At 35.8% G+C, this 18,987-nt stretch overlaps 2 protein-coding genes across 3 annotated transcripts; both read right to left on the bottom strand.

Moving 5' to 3' along the window:
- Positions 1-1,178: 1,178 nt before the first annotated feature.
- Positions 1,179-8,583, bottom strand: LOC113738896 (uncharacterized). Of its 2 annotated transcripts, none has more exons than XM_072045901.1 (5): positions 8,191-8,583; positions 7,881-8,068; positions 7,377-7,587; positions 1,872-6,628; positions 1,179-1,425 (listed from the first exon to the last, which is right to left on the bottom strand). In XM_072045901.1, the coding sequence occupies exons 2-4, from the start codon at positions 8,043-8,045 to the stop codon at positions 1,872-1,874; spliced, it is 5,133 nt and encodes a 1,710-aa protein (XP_071902002.1). In that variant the 5' UTR covers positions 8,046-8,068; positions 8,191-8,583; the 3' UTR covers positions 1,179-1,425. The 2 variants fall into 2 exon arrangements, with proteins under 2 accessions (XP_071902002.1, XP_071902003.1); XM_072045902.1 differs by having other exon boundaries at positions 7,881-8,076; positions 8,191-8,307.
- Positions 8,584-12,534: 3,951 nt separating this feature from the next.
- Positions 12,535-15,752, bottom strand: LOC113738412 (uncharacterized). Its single transcript, XM_027265602.2, has 4 exons — positions 15,568-15,752; positions 15,116-15,238; positions 13,734-13,948; positions 12,535-12,982 (listed from the first exon to the last, which is right to left on the bottom strand). The coding sequence occupies exons 2-4, from the start codon at positions 15,203-15,205 to the stop codon at positions 12,688-12,690; spliced, it is 600 nt and encodes a 199-aa protein (XP_027121403.2). The 5' UTR covers positions 15,206-15,238; positions 15,568-15,752; the 3' UTR covers positions 12,535-12,687.
- Between the last annotated feature and the right edge of the window lie 3,235 nt (positions 15,753-18,987).

The raw sequence follows: 18,987 nt of genomic DNA on the forward strand, positions 1-18,987 counted from the left end.
AATATTCCTGACTATATATGAAAAGTTTATTTAACTTGACATACAACTTTAAACGAGAGAATTTAATGTAGTTGCAACAAAAATAAATTTTAGAGTACAAGTCTCTGTAATTATCTTGATAATTCTCAAGGGAGGTTAGTGCTATTTACCCCAAGAAGAATATGAAGAGCCGTGGCGTTTGATTTATTAAGTTTTCTTCTCTAGCTCTAGCGAGAAAGCGGGGAGGTCAATTTTTGAGCCGGAGCAGCACCTCCATCAGCCAGAAATATTGTACTAGTTTGTTTATATATCCCTTTTATTTTTTTCTTTGTTTAATTTTTCCCTAAAATATCCACTTAAATGCAGTGGCTATTACCTTCTCTCTATTTTTATTTTTTATTTTTTGTGGCTATGACCTTCCTATTTATACACGAAAAGAAAAAAAAGTATGTATGTAATTTTATTGCTTGATATTTTGTAGACGTGCATAGGCTTCCACTTTTGTTTTTGGTGGAATTGAGCATTTGTATTAATAGGTTTTGACATGTTTTACTTTATTCTAAAAGCTACTGATATTGATATAAATGAAGGGTGTCTCTTCTTTTCTTTTTCTTAATTCTCCTAATGAGTGTCAACGAGGGTTTTTTTTCCCCCTTTTTTTTAGGAGTTTAGATGTAAATGGTGGTGACGATGAGACTTTAATTTAGTGGCTAAAATTGTGATTCTAGGAATTAGAGATTTTCGATTCTAATCTTCCTGTACTCTCCCCATTTCTTTAAAAGCATTCCTACCCTGCTAAAAAAAGAAAAAAGAAAAAAAAAGGTAAATGGTGGTGGATTTGTGGCAAAGGGTGGCTTAATTACGTGATCTTTTGTGGATTTTTTCATTCTTTTTGACTACTAAACAAAGAAAAAAAAAACTTGGCCTATTGAAATTTGAAAGCAATTGCCAGTTACCAATTAAAGTCATGGGCAACAATTCTTTGGATGCTTGGGATGAGAGTTTTACATATTTTGGTGTAAGGATCCCGAGAGTTCGGCTATTTCTGGAAATCATCATCATTTCAAGGGGCAAACTTGGTTAAATTCATTTTCAGGATGAAACAGAATTGACCCACCCTGAATAAAAACAACAGCAACTCAAAACTACCATCCTATTAGAAACGAAATATGCCTAAAGGACTTGATTTCATGTGCGAGTGTTGCAAACTAATAGGCTTAAGATTTCCAGTGAGTAGCCATGCATCCTTGACAATATATTGATCATGAACGAAAAATGCTTCAACAATTTTCTAAACCAGAACAGCATAGTTTTCAGGTTGCCTATCATATATAGCAATATGAAAATAAAGATGATTAATAACATGGATAATATAGGGAGTTGCCAACAGTCCCTTGCATATCAATCCAGGGCCATATCAGAGTCAAGACCTTGAAGTGATTGGACCTGTAAAAAAGAGGCCGTAGGAAAGACTATCAACAAATCATTTAAAGGAAACAAAAAGAATTCACGATCTGATTTTTTGAAAACTGATCCCCAATGTTCAAACATACATGGTGATCTCTCCAACAAGACATTTATACAAGTACAAATCAGGTGTTTCTCAGTCATGTAGCAGTGGTTTTAGTTGAATTCCCATGAAGGTAAAAGATGGGAAGGTAAAATTTATAAAATTCACTTGTTTCCTCTTTTTGTTTGTGACAGGCCATAGGCTTCAAAGATTCCAAAGAGCATTTTTTTTTTTGGGGGGGCGGGGGGTAGATGGGAACTGGGAGAGGAATTCAGATAATGCAACAGGAGTTTCACATTGATACAAGAATATATCAGCTTGAACACTTTGGTTAGTTAAGGAAATAAAAACCTTGGAACTAGTACAGAGGTTCAAACTTTACCTAGTGACGTGAAAAAGCAGATGAGAGGAACTCTTCGTCCTCCAAGAATATCTCCAAGTTCTTGGTCTTCATCAAGAAATCAATGGCTGCCTCATCAAACTCCATCATGAAACCTAACTTGATCAATTCTGCCAGCTGATAGATATGATCTTCTTTTTCCCAAAATCCTTGAAAAATTCCCTCAGAAAGAACTTCAGCAAAATGTGTAGCGTACTCGAGCATCTTTCTGCGACTGCCTGATTTATCAAACTTTTGCAGAAAGAACTTCGAATCTCCTCTCTCCCAGCGCATCATTCGGCTTGCTTCCACATACAAAAACTCCCCAGAAGAAAGCAATAACTCGTAGCCCACATTGATTGGCTCAGGTGTCACAAGAACAGTGATATTCAAGAGGCATTTAAGAGCTTCATGTCTTTTCTCTGCTTCGAGTCCAAGTGAAGGACTAGCTAGAAAGCCAAGGATTAGTTTGGAGAGTCCTCTGCCAATAAAGATTTCCTTGGGATTGACTTGCTCGAAATGAAATCCATGCAATGAAAGCAACTTCTTTTCAACAGATTCAGAGAGAGTGCGCACACCAATTTGGGCATATATCTCGAGCAACTTTCCCCTGGGCAAATATTGCAAGCTTGGCTGAGGAAACCAGACAAATAGAGGACAAGAAGATAGCTGCCCAAAATGATCTTTCAGAAACAGATCATCTGCAATAAAAACTTCGCGTTTCTGAAACAATAAAGTACTATCAGAACCTGTGAAAACAGGGGTTTTGGACAACTCTTCTGAGAGAAGTTCCTTAGTCCGTGAATTCCAGTGCTTTACAACGAAGCCCCAAAAAGCACAACAATCAGCATTTGATAATTCGCGGTTGCTGTCTTCCCATATCTTCCACAACTTGCAGTAATCATCAAGGGAAGGATTAGCTTTAACTCCAAAAGCACTGCTGAAAAAGCTCAGAATATCCTTTTGATAGTGCTTCTCCAAGACATACAACTGGGAACCAAAGAGGCCTAGTGTGTCGTGAAGAACACACTTTTCAGGGCTCACCCATTCTCCATTGCTATTGTCACTAGGAATCCATATCCTCTTGCTTCCTTCATCGCTTGGCTTCCAGTTGAATCTGTACAGGTATTCATAGATTCGAGTGATGGCCTTAAACTCTGTATGAAAATCAAGAAAATTGGCCATCAATGGGCACCCACTGTTGATATCAGTAATAACACCCAATGCACAGAGCTGCTTTTTGTAAGATGCAATATTGGAGCCATAGAAGTTTTCATCAATGAACGGGCCATCTTCCTGCTGTAAGATAGATTTCCATTCAGAACCAAACAACAAGCACTCCTTTGAATATCTGTAGCCAGCAGTTGTCTTTAACCATCTTTCATCAACTTTACATGCAAAGGCATCAAGCACACGGTCATTCGGCTCTCTCTGTAAATTCTTTAGGCACTCCAACAATGAATATGCAGCTGCAGGTGTTATGCTGCTTGGATCATCAGGTAATCGAAGCCCAGCAGTTACAAATTTTGCACCATTCCTCAGTTCAACCACCACTCCTAGTTCTAGGAGCTCAAATTTATACTTATGAATGGCCTTTCTGGAGTGATAACCGAGGTCATCAATAAAAGGCAAAACAGCAATTTCAGAAATTGGTTCCCAGTCTGTTCCATATAGGATACAATCTTTTGGGGATCTATAATCACCGAGTTTAGTCCTCAACCATTTTTCTTCATTGAAGCATTTCTTCACATCAGAAGGAAACAGGACACCAGGTGTATTTAGTTTTCTATAGCAAGATAAAAGGGAAAGCACAGTATCCTTGCTTATCGAGCGCAGTGATGCCTGCTGCTTAAAGAACTTCGCAAATGCCCCAGCTGCTTCTTCAAATTGAACGTGCACCCCTATCATGTTTAACTCCATTTTGAAAGACGAGATTCTGCTCCCGTAGAAAGTTTCATCGATAATAGGAAAACTATTAAAAACCTGCAGAAGAAAACCCCATTGAGGATCAAACAAGTAACATTCAGCTGGAGATTTGAATCCCATGTTTGTCTTCAAACATTCGTTATGCTTAAGTGCCGCCACAAGTTTTTCAGACGAATTCCACATTCCTAAACATTCGAGAATGAAAAGAAAAGCTTCAGCAGAAAGTGAGTTCCAGGCTGCTGGAGCTTTGAAGTTGTCAATGTATACATCCATGTAACATTTATTGAAGCAACAAACCACACCAAGTAGCTTCAGTTCTGGTTTGAAAGAAAGAATCTCCTTCCCGTAGAAATCCTGATCAAGGAATGGAATGTTACTGGTCTTCGATGCAGCTTTCCAGTCCTCATTGAAGAGGACAGACTCTTCAGGCTTCTTGTAGCCTTGGGAAGTCCGCAGCCATCTTTTTCCTTTAATACTGGCAAAGAAATTGTCAACAGGAAGCATTCTATCACCCAAAAACTTGATGAACTTTAGTATTGAAAGAACCTCAGCTCTGGTTAAATTTGATGAAGCTACTCGGGACATAAGATGGTTGCCAATATATTGACAGGCTTCTTGAAATTCAAACTTGACACCGAGTATCCTCAACTCTCCCACATAGTTATTAATCCTATCACCATAGAATTTCTGATCAATTATTGGAATATCAACTAAGATTGGTGCATTTTGCAGATTACTCGCTGATGATGCCGAAAGCAAGAATGATTGTGATGGAGGTCCACATCCAGCACTGCCACCCAAAGAAACTCTTACCCAATTACCCTCCTTCATGCTTGTCAAGAACTCAGCTGGGATGTTAATCTGCTTCCTTTGCAAAGTATGAACCCAATCCAGTAGCAAGAATGCATTTTGCTTGGTAAGCATGGAATAAGCACTAGGAATTGCAGCATCTGGAGGAGGTATATCAGGTATATCTGATGCTCCAAGATGAACATTAAGAAATTCTGCAAACTCCTTTTCAGAGCTGTAAAGACCAGCATGATAGCCTGGATGCAAATATTCCTCTCCTAGCTCAATGTAGCCTTCTTTTCTCCATGGATTTGAACCAATCAGTTGTAACCATCTGCTTCCCTTTGCAGGGACAAGAATTCTTCCAATGCCAGTGGTCACTTGCCCATAATTATCAACTAGTGGCATCGAAAAACAAAGTCGATCAACTTCTCCTTTCGATAAAAAATTTCTTGCCAAAGAGTGGTAAAGGAAGTGGGCATAGATGACAACAGACTTTGGGTTTCCATTAAGTGACTTACTGAGGAGACTTGCATAGTCGTTCACATTTACAGAACCAACTTTGACTTGATTTACAAGCCAATCTAATATTGTTATCCGCATACAATAGGACCAAATTAAATCTTGCATGGATTTCGGCAAGAAAAATTGATTTCCAGCACATCGGAATTCCTTGCTCCAATCAATCAGCCAAGAGATATGACGGGACTCATTAGACAGTAGCAACATGGAAGGATGGCCTAATGAGTAATTGATGCTGCACAAGCACACAACTCCATCACCACGAACATACTTGAGAAGTGGAATATTTGTGAAACTTGTACTTGCAAAGGAGCCCCAATTCTCAGCAAGGAACAAGAGAAAATCCAAGTAAAGATCCTCTGATACTCCCGATACAAAATTAGAACTTCCTATACATTTAGCATACCATTCATCATCTACATATTTCAATCCCAGAAAAGTTAATACTTCATCGTACTTCTTTTCATCAAATGAAGAACATAAAATGTGTCTTCCATGAGTTGAAATATTGGACAAGCTCACTCCTTGCTTCTTTCCCTTTCTTAACAATTCCCAGAAAGCAGGCATAAGCCTGCTCACTTCACCTGGTTTCTGGAAAATCTTCTGTTCTGAGTACAACTCGCATGGGATAATATTTTCATCCGTCAACTTCTTTTGAATACTGGCTCTCACGGAATTAAGATTCGTAAATGGAGAAGCATTTACGGGTAAAAATCTGAACATAGGAGGCAGACTAGAAACTGGGGCATTTTCAATTGATTTTACAAGAGAAGTGAATGCATTAACAAAAGCTGAAGGCACACAGTTAAGAATCCCTTGGTTCCAAGCATTATCCAGACGGATGCTTTCCCTGGAAGATGATAGAACAAAATCCGCCTGTATTATGAATGGGAAATTTGTGACCATCTCTGTTGGAAGGAAAGCATAGATCCCCGGGGAGCTAGTTCCTCTGTGAATACGCTCACCAATCGGAAAAGCCAACATAATAACTAAATCATCTACATCCATTCTCCTTTCTACTCTACACTCCTCTATGACAGGAAACCTCTGCTTCCATATATAGTAACCACATTCTGCAACAGCATCACCTTTCTCAGCTGCAGAAAGGTGGAGCATATAAGATTGGGCATCAATGCTCTTCCTTGTGACAAAATCGGTCTCACTTGAAATAGAAATGGCACTGTCAGTATTGCGCTTCGGATCCTTGTTGTCTTCCCTGACAGACAGCTTCTTTATCTTTGAAAGAAACAGAAGAACTTCAGGATGAATGCTTGAAAGCTGCTGCTTTACAGGTTCCACCTTGTCAGGCTTAAGAGGCAGCACAATCACTGTCGTTGGGAGATTAGTTGGAGAGCCATATATTTGTCGTAGGACAGGAAGTGAAGGATTTTCGTCAACCCATTCTGGGACAACATAGCCAACATTACAGTGCATGCAAGGGTCTTCACTAAATCGTATTTGGTAACCGTTGCTGAATATGTAGGGTTGTGCGGTGATCAGAAATACACTCTTGAAGCCAATCCCTGACAGAAGTTTTAAACCATACTACTTCAGTGACAACAAATACATATATAAAATAAAATAAAATACAAAGATAATGCAAATCAAACAACTTGAGAATTATGATAGAAGAATTTCTACAATATTTACAGTATTTTTATCTGCAGCCAGATTTACAAGGGCGTCAAGCCTAAAGATTTGGATTAAAGTTCATGGAACTAAATTAAGCGACTTCCCCTAAAGTAAAATCTGAATGTGAACTATGCGAAAAAGAAGGATATCAAGATAACGTTAGAAAAATATTTGGAAACAGGCTTGAATTTCAAATTGATCATGACCTAGTCTGTATATTCCTTTGATTAATTTTCATCAATTGGATGGTAAACGGACCAGAGAGCTTTCATGATTGATCAAAATTATCTATTTGCTAGATATCAGTAGCATTTGTATTCTTCTCATTCACTTTGAACCAATTATCATACTAATTGAACCATACTAATTGAACTATCTAAGTACTTGATCTTTGAGCCTAGTAATTTTCTCTTATCCAGATTGCCTAAGGGTCAAGGATAATATAATCGTTTCTTGGAAATCTAGTGAAACATAACATTAACACAAATCAATTTGACTGAAATAATCACGTTGCCAGTCTTCATGACAAACATTAGCTGAAGTGAAATAAACCACACAACTGTAACGGCAAACTAGTAAACAATTTGAATCAATTGAATTCTACAGATGTCAGCATGAAACTACTGAAGTTAAGTTTACCTTTCTCGCCAATGTAACCACTTTTACGGTTCCCTTTCTTGGTGGAGCGGCCAACACTACAAATTGATTCAATGTTCTTTGGGGAGAAACCTTTCTCATTGTTGAATATCAAGAGTGTAGCTGATGCTCCAGTAGCTGTTATGTCCTTCGAGGTTATAGCAAACTCCAGGGATGGCTCTACTCCTCCTTCATACACATTATCCTCTGCATTCTGCAAATTCAACTTATTGCTCTATCATCCGTTCAATTTATCTCTACCATTTAAAGCAATTTGAATTATGTGTCCAACCAATTAATGGTTGAATGTATTTTCTGTTTCCGAAAAACAAGAAGTAAACTTGTCTACAAGTTTACAAGTGGGTCGTCTATATTGTTTTGCAATTAGGAACAAATTTACATTCAATTCTTTAATATTTGTGGTACAAACATATTATAAGAATCCATTTGAAAACAAAAGAAGAAATGAAAAAAAAAGCTGTATCGAAGCCAAAGTTAGTCAATAACCTGAATGAGTTCCATGAGAAAATGAATATCTTTGGCATAAAGCTCAGCAGACAGATTCTTTACAGCCTGATGAAGATCCTCAGTGAGTGGGTTGGGTTCTCCTCCAATAGAAAACTTTGTCCTCCGTATCTCTTCTATGTGCTCCCTTGGTGTCCTACTAGCCATTTTTACAGTCGATCGACAATCACCTGAAAAGCTAAAACAACGAGCAAATTATGTAGTTGAATTTTGATTGGAAGAGACATGCATGAGCTTTTGTATTAGAAGTCTTTACTAACAACCCCAACAAAAACCCAGAAAATTTTTTGACCTTCAAACCCGCCTTTTTTTCTCTCCTTTTCTTCCTATTTCACCACCGTCTTCTCCGCCAGTAGTAGCGCGGAAAATCTTCGCTTTTTCTTCTACTCTGTCGGACTGCAATATTAACTCTTCGTTTTTGGAGTTAGAAAAGAAAAAGAAAGTGAAGAGTCTATTAAGAGTCAGTCCTTAACTCTTGAGTCTTAGGTCTGTATTCATGTCTTCTTTAAATAGTAGTACGTCTTCCTTTTTGGAGTGAGAAAAGAAGAAGAAAGTGGAGAGTCTATTAAGAGTCAGTCCTTAACTCTTAAGTCTTAGGTCTGTATTCATGTCTTCTTTAGATAGTAGTACGGCTTCCTTTTTGGAGTGAGAAAAGAAGAAGAAAGTGGAGAGTCTACGAAGACTCCGTCCCTAACTCTTCAAGTCTTTAGCTCTCTATTCATGTTCATGTTTTCAAAAAGACATGGTACATGGTGGGAAAAGAAGAAGAAAGCGGACGGTCTTGCGAGTCAATCAACTCTTTCCAAGTCTTTGCTCTCCGTTCTCATTTGGATTGTTATTTTTAAGAATTTGAATAGAAAAAATGTAATATAGCGATTTAGTAAATGTTAGATAAAAAGATAATTGAAAAATATATTTATAAAAATGTAACAATTTTTTGTGAAAATCACAATCCAAGCAAGATTATTTGTGCAAGAAAAACCTTCTTGTTAATAAAGCTTTAGCCTTAAATTACAAGTGTATGCTTATATATCATGTATATGCTGTCAAATTTGGATGCATCATAATTAATTTAAATTAAACTTTAACATTTAATTTTTTTAGAGGTGTAATACATCTAATCATGATAAGTTTCTATAGAGATAATGTATATATTATCAACTAAAAGTGTATGCAAATATATATATATCATGTATGTACTGTCAAATTTGGATGCATCAAAATTGAATCAAATTAAATTTAAAAATTTAAATTTTCTATTTGCGAGAGTTCAGTAGCATTTGTGTTCATCTCATTCACCTTGAACCAAAAACCGTAATGATTGAACTATTTAAGCACAGAACTCTAGAACTCTTCTCTTATCCAGGATAATATAATCGTTCTTGGTGATTTAGCATGTTTGTACTAGGATGAAACAAGGCGGTACCAAAGTGAAAGTTAGTCAAAAACATGAATAAATTCCATCCATGAGAAAATGAATATCATTGGCATGGAGCTCAGCGGACAGATTCTTGACGGCCTGATGAAGATCCTCGGTCAGTGGGTTGGGTTCTCCTCCAATAAAGAAACTTTGTCCTCCGTGTCTCTGCTGCGTGCTCCCTTGGTGTCCTACAAGCCATTTTTGTGGATCAACTGAAAAGCAAAAACAATGAGCAATATATGTAGTTGAAAAGCTTAGTTAAGAGCCAAGAAAAGAACTGAAAGAACTTCCAGAACATATTCAACATAGGAGTGCATGAGGTTTTGTTAGAAGTCTTCACTAATAACCAATGTTTTGAAAACCGGATCGGACCGGTCGGTTGAACCGCGAACCGGTCATGCCTCCGGTCCGGTTCAATTAAAAACCCCCAAAATTAATTAAACCAGTCAAGAACTGGTTGAACCGGTAAAAATCGGGAGGTTTAACCGATTTTTATTAAGTATTAATTTTTTAAAATAAATATTTTTTGTACTCAAAATTCTTAATACTAAAATGAATAAAAAAAATATTAAACATTTAAATCGAAATAAACCGATTGAACCTGTCGAATCGTGAACCGGAAGGTTTTCCAATTCACTTTTCGGTCCGAGTTTAAAAACATTGCTAATAACATATAAGGGACTAAAACTTAGGTACCGAAACTCTACATATATTCCTATTGCCCAGGTTTTATGTGTACTCATGCTAAAGGCACACTCGTGTGTGTGCAATTTAAGAATAAATTAATTTTTATGAATTTTTTTTAATGAATTGATAGTTATCTTGGTAGTTATGTCAATTGGTAGTTGTCTTGTAAAAAGTTTGGATATTTAAACCTATTGGTAGTTACAACAATATATATATATATATATATATATATATATATATATATATATATATATATATATGTTTGTTATATATAATTGGATAGTTAGGATAAAATTTAGTTTTTGTGAGAATAAAAATGAAAGTTTAAAAAGTGATAAAAGATGTTTAATGGCTAATAGAGATAAGGGTTAGAAATAATAGTTAATTTGAAAACACACAAAGTTAACACCATGCATGTTAACTACCTGCAGAGACGTAAAGATATTAGCATGTTAACAGATTCGAATTCTATGTATCCGTCTATGTTATAATTTATTTCGATATCGAATTTTGCACTGTGTATCATTATTCTGCATACTGCTACTTCATTGGTTGATTTATGTCTACGAAAAGTCCATGAAAATTTTTAGTGGAAGCAGAAAGGATTCTTCATTCTTGACTGTTGGTTGTCATATAAACTTATACGGAAGTGAACATTCATCAAACTTTTCGTCACCTATTAACTTCACCTCCTAATCTGATATGCATAGAGTAATTAACGAACTACTTCATGATGCATGAATCTGATAGATTCTAGGCCCGTGGCGACAGAATTTTTTTTGGGCTAAATGCAAAAAGCTCCCATGAACTATATACCTTGTTGCAATTTACCCCGTAAACTATTTTTATAGGCGTTTTGTTCTCTTTCATGATATAGTTAGACAAATCTACCCATCTTATCTTAAGCATTGTTATTTTTCTTTATTCCCTATCATTTTCTTTTTAGATTCTTCCTCTTTATTTTCTTTAAGCATTGTTTAAATCAATATACTAGATTACTCAAAACTTGTTTATTTCTTAATTTCTCATTTCAAGACTTTATAAAAGAATTCTATGGTATAGAAGACTCTTTTTTTCAAATGTTGAAATCAATATCATTTAAGAAATTGAACTATTCAAATATATAAGAACAAAATAGAGATATTGATTAATCAATTATTAATAGTATTAATAACAAATAAAAAATGAATTACTATTGTTGTTTATTCTTATCTTTTTATTTCACTTCAAATAACAATTGTTAACTTTTCTTTCTTACGTGATATATAATAAGTTACTTTTGTTATAAATAGATGAGTAATTGTAAACTCTAATTGGTTTATAGGTACTTAAATTGTTGAATTATTGGATTAGTGCACTTTACGATATAAGCTACATATATTTTTTTAATAACAAAGAGTTTATGATGAATTATTAAGAATGAATTTAACAAATAAATGAATTAAAAAAGCAGTTCAAAAAATATTAAAAATTTTGATGTAAGTCTTTTAGCGTTGAAAGGAAACATTGGCTAGTTCCATGAGCGAAGGGGGGAAAAAGAAAATAAAAGGAAAAAGAAATGGGAGAAAAGGGAAAAAAAAGAATAAGAGAAAAAAGAAAAAATTTAAGATAATAAAGATAGCGTTGTCCAAACATGTAATTCAAGGGAGCAAAATGCCTCTTATTATAGTGGAGGGGGTAAATTGCAACTAGGTATATAGTTTGTGAGGGTTTTTTTGTTTTTTTTTTTTTTTTACATTTAACCCCTCTCCCACCCCAGTTTCCCCAAACAAAGAGAATTGGAAAAAATTATAATTGGACTAAACTCAAAAACTCATGGAACTTGAACCCTCTTGCGACACATCAACTTGAGCTTTTATCTAGCTATTGGTATGACGAAAATCTGGACTAGGATGTTTGATCAATACGATGTTTCATGTTTGTTCTCCCGACTAATTAGGCCAAAAATGTTACTGGCAAATTCTAAAGATTGGAAGATATATGGTTAATGCACCATGATTTCTATGTACATGTTCCATTAGTTCATCCACTACTTAGTTGGAAATTAAGGTAATTTGCTCGGTACCACCTCAAAACAGGCACCATGAACGAATTCCTCCAAGAAGGTAACAGTGCAGATGTCTTCTTTCTGCATGTGTGAATCCAGTGTACGATGTAAAATTTTAGACATAAAGGGGGAACTTTATAGGTTTTTTGGATTGGGAATGTGGCAAATTCATCTGGTGGTTTCAAAATTTTGCAACCAAGTTTAAAATTTTCGCTTGTTTAGGTTCAAAAGTACTAATAAGTACTTTTTATCAACATTGTTTGAAATTATAAATAAATTTTCATGTTTTGTTGTCCTGGTCAACTATGACCCCAACTGACTTCTGTTTGAATCTTTTCCCTGATCCTATATAAGCAAAGACGTTATCGAAAAGTCTCAATAAATTTAAAACAGAAACGTCTGAATAAATATGAAAGTCCTGAACACGGATAGTAAACAAAACAACAGAGCACAAACACAACAGCACCAGAAGGGGAAAAAAATGATGGAAGATAACAAATGTTATAACAGTCAGCAAATTCATAGAATAAAATTTAATTTTCTCCAACCTTGCATAATGTTTGCACATATCCACATTAACAATTAGAAGAAACAGAAGAATGCTGAAGACAGAGTCTTTGATGACAGAATCAATGCTAAACACTGCCCTTGACCAGGTTATCTGGCTCATAACCATCGCCTTGACTGGTGACGCGCTCACCCTTAACATCTGTCTCATCAAAGTAGTCCTCCCGAGCATTGTCCGCTAGCATCAGGGAGACCAACCAGAAAAGAGCTGAATCAAGAGACAGAAAGGCTCCTCCACCAAGAAGACCAGTCTTGGCAGTGGGACAATCTGTTTGCAGATTGTGATGAACCTTATGGCTCAGGTGCAGTTGTTCTGTGATAGTTGGCCACAACAGCATTGCTAGAGCTAATCCAGTCAAGCCCCTTCATTCAACAACGCCGGTTCAAAAGACAAAAAGAATTACAATTATAAAGTGAAAGGGTAACTGATATGACAAGAAGAGTTGGGGAGAAAAATTAAGCAAATGGGAGATAGAAACCTCTGCCATTGTTCAAGTGACTGATATCAGCAAGTCCAATTGTCGATTCAATCTAAGATACTAAATTCATATGTTTTCTTGTCCAACCTACCATGGCTTCATCAAGTATTTTTATCCCTGCTTTCACCAAGGGCTCTTACATATCAGTCCACAACCACCCCTGAGCTGCCGTGGTCTCTCGGAATTTAAACTCTTTGTCAAGTTTTCTACATTTTGAGCCATTATCCTAATAATGTTTTCTTCCCACATCAATCTTCAATTAATTATTCATTGAATAATGTCTCCTGCTGCTTTCCCTCTTTTTTTTTTTTTTTAATAAAAGTAAGCTTTTTACTTCCTTGGTCACAGGAACAATGTTAGAATGCAAATTAAACATTTTAAGTCATACATCAGTCACTGGTTTGATAAGCTACTTCATCAGTAAACAGCTAATATTGCAGTAATAGTAACAGCATACAATTTGTATCCACAGCATAAAATCAGCCTGGCAAGAGGCAGAGGAGCATGCGGCACCACTAGTTTAGAAGGGAGAAAAGTGTTGTTGAAGCAAAACTAAGAGAAAACAGCTTAGCAGTCTTTCAACATAAATCTAGAAAGAAATTCCACAGATGATAGAAGCAGAGAGAAATACTTACAAAGCAATATTGAAAAAGACAGAGAAGCCAGTGTTCCGGAACAAAGCAGCCTGGGGAACAGACTTGCCTCGGTAAGGATAAAACAACGACAGGTATCCAGCCACACTAGCAGCGACCAGAAACACAATTGAACAAATGCCAAGGGCTACGGTCGGATCTTTAGGATAATTGCAAATGACAATATCTTTCACCGTCACTGCAGTACCAGATGCTGGCTGCAATTTCCAACATGCCAAAAAAGTATATAATCAGTAAAAGAGATCAGACATTAAGATGGAAATAAAAGGTTCAATTAAAAAGTATTAGGAGGATAGACACACAAGTAACAATATCAGTATATATGAATAACAATGTCATTAGTGTGATTTCCATATCATAAAAAAGTAAAGGATAATAAGAAATTCACAACCTTTCACTACTTGCAATCTAATTTGCACATTGTCACATCACACATTGCACAATGGACCACGTGTCAGCAGAAAGTCAGACAGTTAAAGGGATGAATCAGAAGAGCTAATCATGCATGTGTATGTATGTTTCAAAGATGCTCAAGACAACAGTGGACATTAACTCATATAATAGCCTAATACCTAATGCTTACTTTTATATCAGTAATTATCTAAACATATTTTCGCAAAATAACTGTTTGATCTTTTCCAATATTTCCCCAGTAACTTACAAATCACTTCCTGACTCTTTGATCTTCTAGTCTTTCTTAACCACTCATCTCTCCCCTTTTTACAGCCATCACATTCCTCTCCCAATGCCGCTACTCTTCATGTTTCCACTTCTTTCATTAATTTCTTTCTTCTACCATTGTCCTTCTCTCCCACACACCTAAAAAATTCCACTTACTCTTCAATCAACGTCAATGCCCAACACCTAACTATGTCCCTTGTTAATCCTCAACGGAAATGCTAGTGTCACAAAGACCAAGCATAGACAGACCAATCAAGAATGGCAAAGAATAAATCAAAGTGAAGTTTTTTTTTTTTTATTCTTCTCTATAGTTGGCAAAACAAATGAAGTTCAGGACATAGAAGGCAGAACTCTTTATCAGTTTTCTAATTCACTGACTAGAAAGTGAGCCACTATAAGTCTATAACCAATGAAAGAATCGTTGTCCCAAAGACCACTTATGGCCATGAAGTAAGTAACCCCACTCAACCGCACCCAATGCCCAGAAAACAGAAAGGATCAAAATTCCAAAAAAAAAAGTATACAATCCATTCTCGTTTGCGACAGACACCAATTACTCCAGTAAGACACTATAACCTTAAAACATAGGATCTTTATTACCTTAACCCATAATGCTATGCAAAACAGAATGCCAACAAAGAATCGATTGAAGGGATCAACAACAAGCTTCAATTTTTACAAACCTTCTTGTTTTCAGCAACCACCCCGAATATGAAGGACAACGCTCCCAGTGTTGCTATTATCAGTGACATCTGTTTCATAGTCACTGCCATCTTTTCTCAAATTTTCCAGGTTCCCTTCCCTGCCTGCAATAGTTTCAATACCATAGACAAACATAAACATCGTCAACCGAATTCTGGGGGAGAAATCACAACCAAAATTCTACAAGAATTCTTCATATTCCAGTTTTCCCTTTAAAACCCAAAATTCTGCAAGAAATTAAACTTTATCCCCAGTTAAAACCCATAAATGGACATAACCCTTTTTCCAAACCAACTACTATTCGCACACAACCATTAAAGGGAGCAAAAAAGAAAGCCCAGAAAGAAGATGCCATGATTAGTTGATTTACAAAATAAAATTCGGGGGTACAAAACTTACAGACACAAAAAAGATTGAGAGAAAAGATGGATACCTTTCTGCTTTCTGGGAGAAATCTTCAAGGACTGGAAAGTGGGGAGTATCTGTTCCGTGAACTGGATACAGAGTTATAGCAAGAGTAGGCAATGGTTGACCAAGAATCGGAATCTTAGTGTGATTCTTAATTTCTGTAAAATCCAACGGATATTAGTCGAATACCCAAATCCAGCGGTTGGAAGACAAGATCCCTGGTAAAACACTAAGAGTTAATATAAGTATTTTCTTTCTTTTTTTTTTAACCATATTTTACAGCGGTAACTTTTTCAGTGTTGTTAATTTTGTATTCAAAACTGTCCAGGTACATTCACAATTGAGGAATAAAAGAAGTGCACTTGCAAATAAAAATGGCAAGACGAAATTAAGAATCTTGAATGTGTAACAAATTTATCGACCCTGTAGCTGAGAAGTAAGATTAAAAATAAAATAAAATAAAATACAACAGGAGTACATCAGGTGAAAAATTTTCAACTCGTTACCCATAGCATAACATGTACTAGTGTTTAAGGCACGCTCTATCGCGTGTGCAATTAACAAAAAATATATATTTATCACAATTATCTCATTGAAAAATTTTTTTTTTATGGATTTTGTGGATCCTATTCCATTATAATGTAGATAATCATACATGAAACGAAGACAATGGAAGCAGAGAAGAATATGTGGGGATTGGAAGTTAGTATGAGAAGATTGTAGTTAGTTGATAACTATCTTTTGATTCCAATAATTATCTGTAATTGAAACAAATTTGTCCTTATAATTAAGAGTATATTAGAAATTTTAAAGAATGATACTGTATGTTTACATTATACAGTGACACTCTCCCTTTATTTTATTTTATTTTAGTCCAGTTCAATTTCACCGTTCTTCCAATACCCTAATCAAGTTGCCATTTTAATGGTTCCCTTTATCTCTTCTGTCATTACTTTCTTGTCCCATGAATCTTTCGAGGTTCCTCATAATGTCAAATACTCAAAGGAACACGTAAACAGATTTGATAACAGTGACTTCTACGCATGAAAGAAGTTTCGAACTTGGCAAATCTAAGAGGGAAAAAAAAAACTTATCTTATCCTTCGCTAAGAATTCGCCCCGCTAAGAAGCCTGCTTGGATGGGGGGATGTATCTTGCAACTTGCAGTCCTACCAAATGAGTCAGCACCAACTATATAGCTCCATTTGGGTTCATGCATTCAAACCTGTAAATAATCGCGGAGCAGGTCATGGTCCAGTGAACTTTTTTTTTTTTTTTTTTTTTTTTATAGACAGAAGAAGTAACACACAAAATTAAGTTAGAAACACTCCGGAGTCCTCGCCAAATTGGACCCGAAAGTCAGTCTAAGGGGGACCCACAAACCAACACTATCCAGCTAATTGGTGACAGGAGGTGCGGCTGAGAACTTTAAACCCAGAGTAACTACCCCACGGTCATGGTCCAGTGACTAATGTCTAAGATTTTCGACTTCAAATTTTCTTTTTTTTCTCTCATGATTTTTTAAATTTCATTTCTTTCCTATTATAAAAAAATTTAAAAAAAAAAAACTTGTACCGAAGCAACTTTCCACGGGCCAAGCTGGACTTCATTTTTTTTTATTAGAAAGGAGATTATAATTTTTAAAAAAAAAAAAAAAAAACAGTGTTTGTGATTGTTCAAGGGTTTAAGAGTTCTAATTTCTCGGTCCGCCTTCCGTTTCTTAAATCCGTCCTTTCTCCTAGAAAAAAATTTTTTAAAAAGAGCTCGTGGGCTGCTAGTATTACTTAATAGAACATTTGTCAATGTATGATTGTTGGTATGATTTAATATAATAGCAATATCGTATTACGTGAATAAATATCGGATGTAAGTCTCTATTCTATTGTTGTATATGGTCGTGAAAAAATGGGACTCGAATTGAACAAGGGGGTTTCATCATCGTATGGAAGCAGCAGTGCATTAGTTAGTATTGGAAAATAGTTATGTTAAAACGGTATGATAAGAGGTACTCCCGTGTCAGGGAACCGTAGAAGTGGATTTTCAGAGTTCATGCCAACTACTATTTCAATCCCAGCAAAGCAGCTTTTAAAGGAATTTTGAGCACTCCAATCAGCTATGGCAAATTGCGAGCAAAACTTTTCCTGACCTTTTGCAGCAGGATGGCTCGTAGCTTGCAAGGGAGATACCTTTTTTTTTTTTTTGGTCTTTTTTGTTTGATAGAGCATCTTGCTTTCATGCAATTCGATTCTGTGCAAATTTAGGATGGACAAATGCCCAGGTGAATAATATTTGCTTGAATTACATTTGTGGTCGTATCACCTTCAAAAGTGACTGAAGATTGGATACTACACGAATCCATCCCCTATAATATTGCAATATTTCCAATTGAAGTGTAACTGGGTCTGACATCCCAATTTGTGGATGATTTGATCTTATGTACCTCACATGATTCTCCACAAAAATTAGTATTTGACATGGATGTAAAAGTATGACTGAGATTATCCCTTGTTTACAGGGGACGTTTTAGCTAATTTGTCAAGTGGTATTCCCTACATAGCAGGAAGGTATAAACTATAAACTTATTAGGCCTCATTCTCGTTTTGACCTTTTATCCACAAAAAAAAAAAAAAAAAATCAAGGAATTCTCATGGGTAAAATAAAAGGATTTTGTGCTTCAAAGCATCGAGGAATTCTTGCTTCTTGATTCGCTTGAAAACATCAACCTAGTGGAGGTTTTAGTTTCATTTGTAAGGTGGGAAAATTACGTTCTTGTTTGGGTTTGGTGGCTTATGATTAGGCTTTTGGTAGATGAAAATGATGAAGGGGGAGAAAGAGTGTTTAGATTTGGTGGCCATTTCTTTTTTTAAAAACAAAGGGAATGAAGTGTGTCCATTTTTGCCCTAAAAATTATGGGCACGTGACAGGACATGTGGTTTTTGACCGAATAAGTGAGTGGAGATGAGATTTAGGACTAATCAGGCAGATAATTTATATGTTAAGGACTAATGTGGCTGATTTTCAATGCAAGGGGCCTAAATTCTTTTTTTGTTTTTTTTTCGAAAATGTGAGGAACCAATTTGACAATTTTCCCAAGTATGTAAATGAAGAAGCCAACTTGTCATCTTCTAGTTGGAGAATAACCCGCCAACAATTGGAACGACCTAATTGCTTGTTTGACAACCAAAAAAATTGATTCAGATGTTTTCTTATCACTTCTAGCATTGGGACAATGAGTTTCTCGCTCAAATCTTTGACAAATTCATTTATGAAAAATCATGTCATGTCTAGATTACTTTGTTTTTTTTTTTTTTAACACTTTCGTCCCTCCTTACACTCTTCTCACTTCTAATTATCAAGTATAGATTCGAATCAAGAATCCTTCTTCAAATCAAGAAAAATTCTAAAAACCCTCCTCTGACCATTGGGCTGATCCCAATGGTTAGATT

Source organism: Coffea arabica, chromosome 4c, assembly GCF_036785885.1.
Source record: "Coffea arabica cultivar ET-39 chromosome 4c, Coffea Arabica ET-39 HiFi, whole genome shotgun sequence".
In the NCBI taxonomy this organism is placed as follows: domain Eukaryota; kingdom Viridiplantae; phylum Streptophyta; class Magnoliopsida; order Gentianales; family Rubiaceae; genus Coffea; species Coffea arabica.